The 13,895-nt window shown below is 40.4% G+C and overlaps 1 protein-coding gene across 3 annotated transcripts in view; it reads left to right on the top strand.

Annotated features, from left to right (window-relative positions):
- Positions 1-13,895, top strand: part of Adcy8 (adenylate cyclase 8) — a 219,163-nt gene that overhangs the window by 145,712 nt on the left and 59,556 nt on the right. For 2 of the 3 annotated variants that reach the window (XM_021183268.2, XM_021183267.2), the window contains exon 8: positions 5,071-5,268. The exons of the other annotated variant lie outside the window; for it this stretch is intronic. In XM_021183268.2, the coding sequence (XP_021038927.1) occupies positions 5,071-5,268 (198 nt within the window). The remainder of the gene's footprint in view (positions 1-5,070; positions 5,269-13,895) is intronic. 3 annotated transcript variants of the gene reach the window in all.

Here is a 13,895-nt window from a genome sequence, read left to right as displayed (position 1 = left end):
CATACAATAAGTTGTTCATTAAATGTGTGTTCATTTAAAAAAAAATAAAAGAGTGAACCCATCAGGTGCTGGAAACATCAACATAGATGAGGCACTGTGTCCGATTTCAAGATCAGAGATTAACATATGTGTTCAAGAAATTAATTAAACTGCTAAGGACAATGTAGGCTCAAAATAGGCTCCCCAGAGGAGACCATGTCTGATTTCACTTTTAAAAGGACAGGTCAGACATGTGGCCAGGATCTGTGTGCTCTGGTGCATGAGACAAAATGGACTGAGTAACTGCTGAAGAGGTCAGGTTTTATCAGGAGGCCAAACTCCAGTCCAGGTCATCACCCATTAGGATGGAGTCTGATATCCATCAAGGAGTTTACATATAGCATGAAAAGACTAGAAAACCTCATGTGTAAAAACCAGGGTACCCAGGGAGCTCCTGAGGAATTAGAATCTAATGGTGGCTATTCTCCTGAAGGAGGTAATTCAGCATTCTGGAAGGCATCATAGGATGAGTGCCAATAGATCTTATTCAGAAACTGGTTCAGTCAAGTAGAAAGGAATAAAAGCAAGTAAGGAACTCTGACCACTGTTCCCAAATCAGCATCCCATGAAACACAGAAAAAAAGTTCAACAAGAAGTTTGGGGTCAAAACATTTGGACAATGCAGAGGCTAAAAGGATCTCATCCTTTAGACTTTATCTTGGTCATATATATTGTGAGATCTCAGTAAGTGGATATAAGAACATGTATGTTTAGCAAGCATGTGCTGAGTTATAGTTAGAAAATGTGAGGCACTGTCATGGGTAACTGTCAGGGAAAAAAAAAGGCTCCTGTAAAAGAGGCAACAGGAAGCAAATATTCAATTCACACTTCCTGCCTGGTTGGTCCACAGACCGGCAGCATCACAGAGAACCCTGTGATGTCTGTGCTTCTAGGAACATATGGGGAAGGACTGAATTGGGAGGATTTAGTCATGAGGCTGTGTAAGCTGACTTGCAAAATCTGCATCGGTGTCATGAAGGAAGGGTGTGCTTACATTTACTCCTTTGCTTTGGGTCTCCTTTATGCGTCCATCCATTCCCCTCCTCCCTACCAGCCGACCTCTGTCCAGGACTTATAACTGTCAGTTTTGTTGTGTGATCTATTTAGTTTACCCTGTGTTATCTGCGTAACTGTAGGATTGGAACTGCACACTGGACTCTGTTGGGGCCACCAGTGGGTATTCTGAGGGCAATGACTCCTCCTTTTCTGAATCAGTACAAAAAGTTCAGCAGAGGGGAATGGGGATCCCTTAAAACCCTCTTCCATCTACAGCTGGTAGTTGATGCACCCTATAGAGGGATCTCAGCTGCTGTGCATTTGAGTTACAGTGCTGTGGCATTTCACAGATCTTCACCCATCTTCTAGCTCTTACATCCATTCCGATTCCCTTATCTTCAATGAAAAACTGGATGGGTCTCACAGGGATACTTTAAGCCTTAAATTTTGTACCAAAAAACAAGGCCAAACAATGTCAAGGCCACCCAGGAAGTGACAGGGCCTGGAGAGAATCAGAGCAAAAGTGGATTCAAAGGAAAGGAAGATGAATCTTACAAAAAAAATATTCATGGCATAAACCAAATGATGATCTTCCCACCCTCACTCAAATTCAGCTAACAAAGGGCTCCCCAGACCCTGTGGTGCTAATTTCCACAGCGTCCACATTCTCAAGCTATATCCTGTCTTTAAGATCATGGCTATGGAATGTCTGTAATTCACCTCTGGACTTTGGTATGTCTTAAGAACTGTGGGGAAGAGAGTGATTACAGAAATACCTGAAGAGAATATGGATCTGAACAAGAATAATTCTAGGAAAGACAGCAGCTGTTTTGCAATGAAAGTCTGACCTAAAAGTTCAACCCAAGCAGTAACTGACATTTCTGCTGCTGTTCTGACCTCACTGATATCTAAAGCACCAGATAAGGTGAACAGCATCATTTATTTATAGCAGCATCTATTTATAACAGCATGGCGATATCTGGTTAATGTGAAATATATGACTACTTTGTCCTGAGTTCCCAAAAACCTAGAAACACCAGCAAAAAAGAATATGCAGTATCATTGAATGTTAAATAATATATCACATCTATATTAAACGTGGACTTTGAATATATGTTCAATTATGTATGTGCAACTCATAATCAAATGTGCTGATAATATTTCCTCCACCTGTGTTTCTTATTCTGTATTCACAATTTGGAGGTCAATTTAAAACTGGAATCATTTGGGAACTCCAGTTCTGTTTTGACCTCATCTCAAACTCGCTCTTATAGCTAGGTGACTTATAAAGAAGAAAAATGTTGTGCTATTAAAAAGAGATTATCCTGATGTGACTCTGTGTAGACAAATGACTTGTGTCACACATTCCGAGTTACTCCTTACAAACGAATCATTGTAAAGACACACGTATCTAGACTTCCAATATTGGCAGCATCAGACCATTAAGATCAACATAGGACAAAATTCCAGTCTTCTCTGGTATAGTGTATCTATGATCATCCCAAGCTGTAGTTACCCCAAAAGTCATGTACTCGGTGCATAGGAGTTACACAAAAGTAGGATAATTGGCTTCTCTGTTCTTTATTTCAATTTGCTTGACATCTTGAGATGACTTGGTTCTTCTCTTTATTATATGTAGCCTAAATATAGCTGAGGGTCTCCACCACAACACTGGGATGGAAGATGGAAGTGTCTCCTTCCCAGCTAGTACCTACATCTCCATAGTACTGATAAATGAAAAGAGGGATGAGAACAAATTTACTCTCATTGGGAACAAATATCTCATTGATATCCAGGACCATGTAGGGGATTCTGAGCAGGAAATATTTCATTGGTCACTGCCTTATAAAAGTGATCAATGACATAGAATCCTCTGATCAGCAAGCAACCAACAAAATTCACCCCGAGTTTCCAAGGCCTCTTATAGATTAGCATCAGTTCCGGATGACATTTTTCATGAGCCCGTATCAGCTTGAAAAGAAATAAAGGCAAAGTATAAAAGTTACCTAATTGCTTGTGTTCATTTGGCACATAGCTCAATAAAAGAGCATTTACCTGATGTGTGCAAAGTGATGGGTTTGATCCGCAGCCTTACTAGAAAGCAGTTAACAATTAATTAATTCAAGCTTATCCTTGCTTCCAAGACTGTCATTTTGTTAGGAAAAGAAGTCCAAGCCCTTCTTTTTATGAAATAATGGTGCTCGTCTTTTTTAGTTGATTTAATGTTGATCTTTCATTGAGTACAATTGCCCTAAACCTGAACTTGTGGCCAACATTGCTGTTGTAACAAATCTGTCCCCAAAACATGTTTTGAAACTTGCCTGCCCTGTGAATCCTGGAGTGTTAGAGCTTCAGAAATAATGGGTTAGTAGAGTGGATATGCTTGATTTAATCAAGAGAAGGCAATCTGTAAGAAAATTAAAATTATCTACAACAATGGAGATGTGTCACTGCAAATGCATGTATATACTGTAACTATTGGATTCCAGCTGTAAAGACTTCTGAGGAAAGTTCTGGTATACCTCAGTCATAATGAATGTCCAGACAGAGACAACCTGAGTATTCCTTCCACTTCCTCTCCAAGGCAGAAAAGCATGTTATAGCCAAAGTACATGGGAAGAATTGTTGTCTATGAAACCAAATAGGAGATCCACTGAGGGACAACCATTTTAGCTTCCTTGGTTGCATAACCACATTGATCCTCAGGAAATCTAGCCCTCTGGAGCCTGATGTCCAATTTTCTGCAACATTGGTCTCTACTTCCTTCAAAGGACTATATGACTTCAAAGAGGCCAGAGTCCATGATTCCTAAAGTCAGTGGGTTCATCTCAGATTTGAGAAAGTCATAGCTCTTGATCAAGTATCTCTAAGGTGATTGATGCATGAAAGATAGAGGCCAGAGGATCTGAAAATTCTCCACCACCCTTCATGTGCTTTCCTGAGATGATCTATAATTTGATGTCAGCCTAGCCTGTGTTCCAAGAGTAGCTAAATTAAAAGGCTGGCAGAGGCAAACAGAGGCTATGGGTTTATACTTCCTCATAGATGTACCACAGCCTCATTCTTCACTCAGGGAAATCCTTGATGCTGGATGGAACTCCTCTACTCCTCTATCCCTTTAGGCCAACTTATACTTTGATTTAATTTTAAGTTTTCTTTAATGAGCTATCTTAAGTTGGAACTGTGAATGAGTATTGCATTTGGCTACAGCCAGCCAGTTGATTTTTATCAGTGGCGGTTGAGTCGCCAGGAGACAAGATCTCTGACATGTCCTCATGAGCCAATGCAATCTCTGCATCCACGTCCCCATGTCCAATTACCAGCCATGGCGGTACATCTTCCTCCACCTCATGCTGTGTAATCCTGGGAAACAGTGAGATGCTGAAATTGCTCGCATTTTTTTTTGCCTAAAGAATATTATACATATATCTATATGACAATATAGATATATAATGGTTTCTCTTGGAAGAAAACTTTCTATGTGTAAATAAACTGTATTAATATTTGTCAAGTTTGAGAAGCAGAGCCTGGCACATATGATTATCTGTGTCTGAGAGATGCTTAAAATGAAACTGCCAATCAGGAAGCACACTGAGTCTTCTCATCACCATTGGGTGAATGACCTCATCAAAGTGTAGAATCTGCTCAGTGGAAAAAGATCCCTTTGCTGTGATCTTTGGACACACAGACTTTCTGTTTCTTACTGGTTCTCTTTCTCTCATACCTGGGATGTGCCAGGTTAGAGAAATAGTGGTGACTCCCATTTCTCAGGCAACAACTCCCTAAATGCCTCAACCAAAGGAATTCAGCCACACAGAGGGAAGAGATCACTCCTCTCCCTGTGACATTTTGCCAGGTTGTGTTTCTCTGAACCAAAGGCTGCTAACTGGTCACATGTGGTAGGCTCCACTGAATACAAGTGCATGGGATGCTGTGACTGTATGCAATGCAACATGATCTAAAACAACATTGCATTTCTTTTGGATCCTAAGGGGACTAGCAGGTTTATTGTATCTGCATGTGCTTTCCCTCTAGACTCTGGCTGCCCTAACAAGAAATTCAATAAATCTGCTTCCAAACCATCTCGCACAAGCTTTGCATGTCCAGTCTGGGCCTGAGGAAATTAACAAGAGAATAGAGCATACCATCGACTTGCGGAGTGGCGATAAGTTGAGAAGAGAGCATATCAAGCCATTCTCACTGATGTTTAAAGACTCCAGCCTGGAGCACAAGGTAGAACTGAGTCTCCACAGTGGCTTTTTTTTTTTTCTGAAGTAAATTACTGTCAATGTTGGTGGGATTAGAGAGCACAAGGGCTGTGGTCTTGCTTTCTCTGTTCTTCCTTTGGTTTGGTTTGATTGGTGTTTTTTTTTTCCTTATGATCTTTGAAATAATGAGTAAACTGAAGGCCATGAAGGGAGATACTCATTAGATAAAGAAAGCCTCATCTCTGCACTTTAAGGGAAAGATGCCAAAGGAACAAAGATGCCTTGACTCAGTAAGCATCAAAAGGGTTTCTTCCACTTTGAGTCAGTAAAGCCAAGTAGTGTTGATAAGCCTTTGTATTTACTTCCATTGTAACCCTGATAGTTTAACATACATGGATTCTCAAAACCTGATGTAAATGTAAGCACTGAGCCCTGTATCACTTATATCTTAAACACTGTCTGATTTTTCACATGTCTGCTGTATTGGATCAGACTTAATCCTCTATCTAAATTTGATAGTAAACCATAGACCGTGAGTCAAGCTTAATCCCTCCCTTGCTCCTTCCTTTCTGCGTGACCTCTGGTACGAAAAATGACATCTCCGAGCCTGCACTCCCTTCTGTAAAAGGAGGTTGTTATACATGTCTCAGTCACAAGTTGTCTGGCTACTTTTTGTTCTTGTGATTTAAAAAATAAATAAATAAATAAAAACTGACAATGCAGTGAAGGAAGAGAGGATTTCTTTTGATTCACAGTTCAAGGTTCGGTCCATCATGGTAAGGAAATCAGGGTGTTTGAAGCAGCTGATCACATTACCTTCACAGTCAGGAAGAAAGGAGCAGTCAATGTTAAGGCCTGTCTCCTTTTCACCTTCATATTTGGTTCAGGAAGCCAGTTCATGAAGTGCTGTCGCCTACAGATAGAGTGACTGTTCCTACTCAGGTAACTTACTCAATAAAAGCCCATGTGTGTCCATAGGATAACATTTGTCGATAGTCCCTCACATGCATGCTCTGAGCTTCCCAGACTAGATGATTCTGCATCCTGTCAATTTGACAATCATAAACAATCACACAAGTTATTATGATAGTCTCCAAGACAATGCCTTGCTTAGGTAAATCGTTCAAATATGGCAAGCTGTCACTGGGCTGGTGACATTCTCTATTTCCTTCTTCTATGCCAAACCTGTACTGGGGAGAAGCAAAGATAGCAAAGATGGGTATATTGCTTAAGTCAACTGCTCCCTTTCACTGCCAAGAGCAGACCGTTCTTCCTTAACTGAACCCAGGGTGTGTTTCACATCTGCAGGAGCCTCCAGCAAGAACAGCAGGGTATTTGCAGCAAATTTCAGGAGTCTGACCCACTATTTCATGAAGCTCCTGTTAACGGTTCCTTTATGAGTTTACTCAGCTGCCTGGGAGATTGTGCTTTTCCCAGTTAGGAGAATTCACAACGGTGTGCACATGCCCTGTTATAACTTACCAGCCCTGTTCTCAATGAGATTCTCTGATCCCTACCTACAGACAGCAAACTCTAACATGAATACCTTCCACTTTCAGTTCCTAGTTCAGATTCCATTGTGTCTATGCAAAAAAAAAAAAAAAAAAAAAAANAGGAAANAAANAAACATTTTCCTCACTCAACATCCCCCCAAATAGCAGGTGTGATTTTTCTTATTCATACTATAATTAAGGGCTTACATGCCAAAATTAAAATCATTTTGTCTTCTGGATACTCTACAAAAGGAACTAGGATAATGAGCAGAGGGAATTTTCAGAGAATCTTCGTAATTAGCCTGTATAGACATTACAGTTTAGCCCAGAAGTGAGCAAAACCCTTTACTCATTCATGCTAAAAGTGCACTTGCCTCTCTATCGCCCTAACTCCTGCTGGCTGTATTATCTAGTGTGTTTTAGCTAACAGTTTCTGCATCTTACCTGCAGCTCCCTGATACTAGAATGAAAATGGGTCGATGGCAGGCAAAGCATGTTTGAGTCTGAGTTACCTAAGCCTCTTCCAGAACAGTTAGAGGGTGGTACTCTAGTATACGTGGGGATTTGCCCATGGGTGATCCAGCTATGTGTCATCTAGCATGTGCTCCGTGGCTCTCAGGGTAAGGGGCGGGGTAGCATGCTTCAGGAGACCTTTAGTACCCTCCCTTAGGTTCCAGAGCCATTCCTCAGTGTCTTTCAGTCACAGATCCTCTTTGGCAAGTAAGTTACTGCTGAGCATAGACATGGCTTCAGCTATGTATCTACAGCAGAAAGTATAAAATGGCTAAAACAACATAATAAGGCAGATGCTTATTCAAAAGGGACAGAGAGAAACAGTGAAGAAGCCTGGGGGACTGAGGTTGAGGGTCACTAAGATTCAAAGGCCAGTGTTCTTGTTCATATCTCAGTCTCTGCTCAGATTCCTGGGGCTTGCTCCTACTGGTGCTTTTATGAAGAAGACAAGCCTGTCCACCCTCATCCTTGGTAAACTTTGGATGGAAGAGGCAAAAGACAAGGGTTTCGGTAGGAAAATGGCCTAAAGCCTAGCCAAATAAAGGCAAGATTCTGAAAGCATGGTATGCTACGATCCAAGAATAGCACCGGTAGGATATGTAGGCTTACTGCATCCTTAGAGAAAACTTTGCTCTCGCACTCACAAAGGGAACACTGACATTTCAAGAGGTTAAGCATTGGTCATAGAAATCCAAAGGCATGAGCCATATTTTATTGACTCTAGGGAATCAGTCATCAATCCAGTATGTATTATTCAGATATTTAAAAACTACACCATATTAGGAGTTTATAAAAAGCATGCACAACACACACACACACACACACACACATACACACACCACACACACACAACTGGGCTAGCACAATGAGGACAATGATGACCAGGAAATAAAATCCACCCAATACGTAGCACAGTGAAGAACCCACATTCCTAATTCTGTCAGTGAGAAGATAAATGGAAAGAATGCCTCACGATCTAAACTTCAAATAAGTCTACACAGCTTTGCCCCCAATTCAGGCTGTGTGAAAAGCCTAAAGCTACCCTAGTTGATACTGCCACCTGGTGGCTGGAAGAAATAATCACACACCTCCATGGAAAAATATCTCCAGGTTTCAAGATTCCCAAGACAGCAAAAGGCACCCTGATTTCAGAGGTGGCTAAATGCTCATGCTACCAAAAATTCACATTTTAAGTAAAAATGTGCATATTTTTAGCATTTCTAAATATCTGGAGTATTTATAATTGCAAAACCTCTTTTGATCGTAAAAGCATGTTCTCTGAAAGAAAAATGGACATGGAAACATTGATTGTACCCTTGCAATTTTGTATGGAAGGAAAGGTTCCACTCTGCTTAGATAACAGAAATAAGCAGGAATGAGGATTAGTTCCCTGCCTTTACAAGTCAACCACAGAGAACAAAGCTCCACTGGAATGTGTAGACATGCCATTCAGACAACTACCTGGCCATGACTTATAAGGATTGATACGTCCATCCACAGTATCATGTGCAACCAGGCTTTTGTGTACTTTGTAGTGTTGCACAAGTACTGGTTGCATGAATAAGAAAATGGACAAAGAGTTAGAGGAATGGCACAGTGGGCAAAGCACTTGCCACCCAAGTGTGGCGACTTGAAGTGAAATCCCCAGGATCTACAGAAAGTCAAGCATGTAACAACCCTCCCTAATTCCAATGCTCATGGGCAAGATGGGAGGTGTAGACAAGAGCATCCACAGAAACCTTAAAGCCAACAGCCTGGTGCATGGAGTGTCAAACAAAATAGATACACTATCTCAAACCAGAGAAAGGTGAGGACCTACCTCCAATATTACCCTTTGATGACACACACCATAGAACCACAAAAACACACATAAAACAAGAAAATGAAGAAGGACCTCGGGTACAATGATCAAGGAGGATGGCTGCACTTCCCATCACTTATCTCAGGATGTATTTTACAAGTGATAAACTAAAGACCATGAGTGGGCTTTGATCTGATCTCGTTCAGTAGATTTTTCAGGAGGGAAAACTACATTCTCCTTGATCTTCACTTAGGAATTCACTCTCTCATAAATACCTGGAAATTTCTCTGAAGAGGATATCTAGACTTCCTCAAAATCATCAATTTTATCGAAAAAAATCTCCTTATTGCTTTTTTTTTATATTGATTGTGACTGGGATTGAAGGTCTTTTTGTATTCCTTTTGCTCTTCAGATTTTGCCTTTGGGTAGTGCCCTTTGTCTTAACTCCCTTTATTAAGGCTCTCACATTTGCTTTGGAAGTTGGGAGGCTTTGCTTGCCAGTGGGGAACTTGCCCTTCTTGCTCCCTTCTGTTTCTAGAGTTCTTACAGGACGGTAGTATGTCTCAGCTTCGGGTCCTCATTCACCACTGGGACAAGACTTGCTCTGAATGAAGGTTAGGAAGGAGATGGCAGATAATTCCAATTACAGGCAGATGTCCCCAGACACAGAAGCCAACAAAAGACCTTTAGAGCCTTGGGAGAGTTGAGTAGCATGGGCACTTACTTGCAAGAACTAAGTGTGGTGTTCCATAAGCCATAGGATGGGGCAAGGTCTTCATGCTGAGTAAAGACAAGAATACGTTACTGGACATTCCTGTCATCAGTTGGACATTTTGACTTCTGGTGTTGGCATTTTAGTGGGTGAGGCATTAAAATAAAATCAAGTCGGGGAAAATCAGATTTTCTTCCTCCTTCCAACTCTGACATCATCTGTGTGATTCTGAAACTTCTGTCTTTAAGAAAGCCTCTTTCTGTAAAACTCTTCATTCTGCAGACTGCAGAGTTGCCTTGTGATCTTGTATGAAATGCAAGTGCCTACAGGTCAATTGTCCTTAAGAATCTGATTTTGCCAGGGGATATGAATTTGAGACATGTTCTTGGAGGATTTTGTTTTGTTTTGTTCTGTTTTAATTTTCAGCCATATTTCTTTGTCATATGGCTGAGTGGACATGATTGAGACCAGCTGGTATCAAAAGGTCCCTAGGTCAACTGGAGCCAGTATGAACTCTGGAAGCTCTGTAAAGCTTATACTGGTATCAGGAGAAAAAAAAAAGACCTTGATTCAAATTCCCCTTTGGAAATAAAATCAGGCACAGAGTTGCATATTATTCTACAGTAGCAGAAACAGATGGATAGTCTCTCTCGTCACTCCAATAGACTTTTCTGGACTCATGAAAAAACCCTTATTTTGTTCAAAGATAGTCTTCATTTTTAAAAGGAAAAAGAAGAAAAAGCATCGAGGTGATCACCTAGTAAACATGACTTGAGCCCAGTTTTTGTCAATATGATCTATGAAGCAAGACAAAGGACTTGACCTCACTGACATGATTACGATCAGATGTCCGTAAGGGTTAATACGAAAATTAAGGGCTGTCAAGGTGACTCACAGGGTAAAGACACTGGCTGTGCAAGAAAGAAAACTCCTGAGTTTGGGATCCCGGAATCTACATAAAAGTTGGACACTTACTGAAGCGTCTGTAATTCCACCACACTCCTTCATACTAGACCAGGTAACTTGGCATATCAAGATGGGCAGAGAGCCAGTAATGCCCTCTTAATATATCCTGCATCCTAAAGTACCAGGATTCCAACCTCTACCCACTTAATCTAGCACTGACTTGCCACTCATTAAGTAAGGTACTCCCATGATGCCCCTAGCTCATTGGAGCAGACACATTGGCTGCCTTGGCTCCTAGGATGTGTCTTAAGAATTAGAAAGACAGGCTCCTTATTTAAGGGCATCCTTTGTTTGAATAGCTCCCAATGCTGTGTCTCTTCCTATGAGAACAAGCCATTCACATGTTTTGATCTCTTTCACACATGGGTTTCTTCACATTCCCAGAAGAACTGTCTTTCTAGCCTCCCTTCTTGTTATTTCTAGCAAGTCCATCTGCTATAACTCAGAGCACTTGATCGGTTCAGTTCACGCTCTGCTTGTCTGTGTTCCGCTATCCATCCTGTTCTGTGCACTGGAGAAAGACAGAAAGCCACAGCTTCTGTTCTCATGGAATTTATACTCTAACTTTGTGATCTTGAGCCAGTCACTGACTTTTCCATTCTAAAAAATGGGAACAAAGTGCCTATGAGCTGTGAGGCTCTTGGGCAGGGGAAATCCACTGAGCATTTATGTGCCTCAGAGTTTGCAGTAAACTGCTACTAAGATAGCACATGTTTAAGGAGGCATATTCACCTGTCATTTACTGTCATGTCAGACTCTATCTTAAACATTTTACACTTGTTACCTCATGCATTGTTACAATACCCTTTCTGTAGGTGCTAGCTTTACCATCTGACAGGTGTGAGCCTCAGAATATGGGTACCTTTTCCAGGGCAACACAGATGGAATTCGAATCTATTTCAGTATGTCTCCTAATCCCAGACTACCACTAATACAGAAGCAAAATCCTACAACTTATAGTGCCTGCTTTTCATGCAGTTTAGAATATCTCTGTGATATTGATGGTAAAGGATATGATACAGGGAAGTGATTACAAAGCAATTCATGTGGCAAAGACCTTGAAGGGACGAAAAGAGTAAAAAGTATTTGAAGGAAAGAAAGGAGTGACATGTAAACTCATTTGTTTACCTACTTTATCTACCCACTACACAGATGTATATGTACACACATATACAAATAATCCACTACATGTCCTTGCCACATGGGAAAACCACTGAGATAAGCTAACACTAGGGCAGCTGTATCACTCTAGCTCTGTAGGCACATGTGTCCATCAAATAAGTGAATAAACAAATTCATAGAATACATTTTCTCTTAAAACAGTGGGAATAGAAACAATCCTGAGCTCTGTATTCGGAAAGCAGAAAAAGGTGAACAGTCAAGAATTTCTTACGTAACGGACTGGTTTGAAACAGCATAAAAAAAGAAAAGGTGGCTCTTACAAATACTCAAGGCATGTGAAGTTAAATTGAGAGGGACATCACATTTTATACATAAATCAGCTCTTAGATCTTGCTCATTTCTATTTAATAAAGACTATTGCAGTTTTCATGATATGAAACAAGGTCTGAGCTGAATGCTTTCAAAACATTCATTTAATGTCACTATTTCCTGCTACCTGATAGTTACTACTTGCCACCCAAGAACCGATAATTCTTTGTCTGCGTAAAATTGATATTTTTTATGTGTTCAGAATTTCTCTTAAGTGTCTGTGCACTTTAAAAGTTAGGTGGAGGGTTAACAGGTTTTAGTAAAATTGTATCTGACACTTCAAAATGTTTCCTCTTACTATAGACTCTTAATTTACCATGACTGAAATAGGGAGGCATTTGACCAATAAGGCTTGAAACCTGAATAACTCACTGTTCTGATGTTCTAATGTTGGCTTCTAGAACAATAACCAGCACGCACATCTTTCTTAGAGATGATCAGAATTTTCTTGCATCATGCCATTCCTGCTTGGAAGTTGGAGATGGAGTCAAATGGTCTCAGATGTTGTTTTTACAATTTTTTTTTCTAAATCAGAAACATCCTCATCTTCCTCAGGGTCTCATTTTGAAGATTATTTTGAAGAAATGGTTCTCTTGTAACATCTGGTTTCTCTTAGGGTTTTTTTTCTTTCTCCTGTCCTTGTAAATCTTAAAACAGTAGGAGTGTTTAGGTCTACTTCTTCATGTATGAATGACAAGTTTCAAAAAGGCTCCGAAAAGAAACCCAGCCCTTATTAAGATGCAGCTTTATCGGATTTCCCATATTCTTCGTGTCTTGCAAAACACTGCCATTTGTACCGGCCTCTAGGCAATCAAATAATTTTAAGGGCCATTTCACTTGTGTGTTTTTATTAGACCAATTAGCCATCTCCACTCCTACAAAATCAGTGCTTTCAGAGTGATAAATACCAATTCTGCCTACAATGATATGACACAGAATGATAGAATTGAGAAGGTTTCATCCCAGCCCTTCATACTGAAGCATCATTGTCTGCAACCAGGGCCTTCCAAGCAAAGAACATAAAAGAGATACCATCCTCTTGGTTTTACAATGGCTTGTGCAATGGTCAGTCCAATTCCCTACCAAGAATGCTACCACTTGCAGTTTATAGATAGAAAGTAGTATGACTTATACATCTGCCTTATACATGTGACACAGTTTATCTCAGAAACATGTTATCATGCTCCTTTGAGTCATTAACACATAAAAATATGCACTCTCTAGCATCAGGTTGCTTGCAATGGTCTCTTGTAAAATTGTTACTACCAATGAATGATTTTATTGGATGAGAAATAAGAAAAACTAATATATTTTAAAGCCTAAATTTCACTACAAATTAGATGTTTTGTTTTGTTGTGGTTATTCCATTTGTACAAATAATGTAATGTAAGTATGCTCTAGGCCATCACCATGAAGTATGATACACAACCTTAACAATAGAAGAAATCAAAGTGGCTGGGTGTGGTGGCACACGCCTTTAATCCCAGCACTTAGGAGGCAAAGGCAGGCAGATTTCTGAGTTCGAGGCCAGCCTGGTCTATAAAATGAGTTCCAGGACAGTCAGGGCTATACAGAGAAACCCTGTCTCGAAAAACCAAAAATAAACAAAGAAAGAGGTGGGGGAGGGAGAGAGAGAGAGAGAGAGAGAGAGAGAGAGAGAGAGAGAGAGAGAGAGA

The sequence above is a fragment of the Mus caroli genome, chromosome 15, assembly GCF_900094665.2.
Source record: "Mus caroli chromosome 15, CAROLI_EIJ_v1.1, whole genome shotgun sequence".
Lineage (NCBI taxonomy): Eukaryota > Metazoa > Chordata > Mammalia > Rodentia > Muridae > Mus > Mus caroli.
This window is presented reverse-complemented; position numbering and strand designations above follow the sequence as displayed.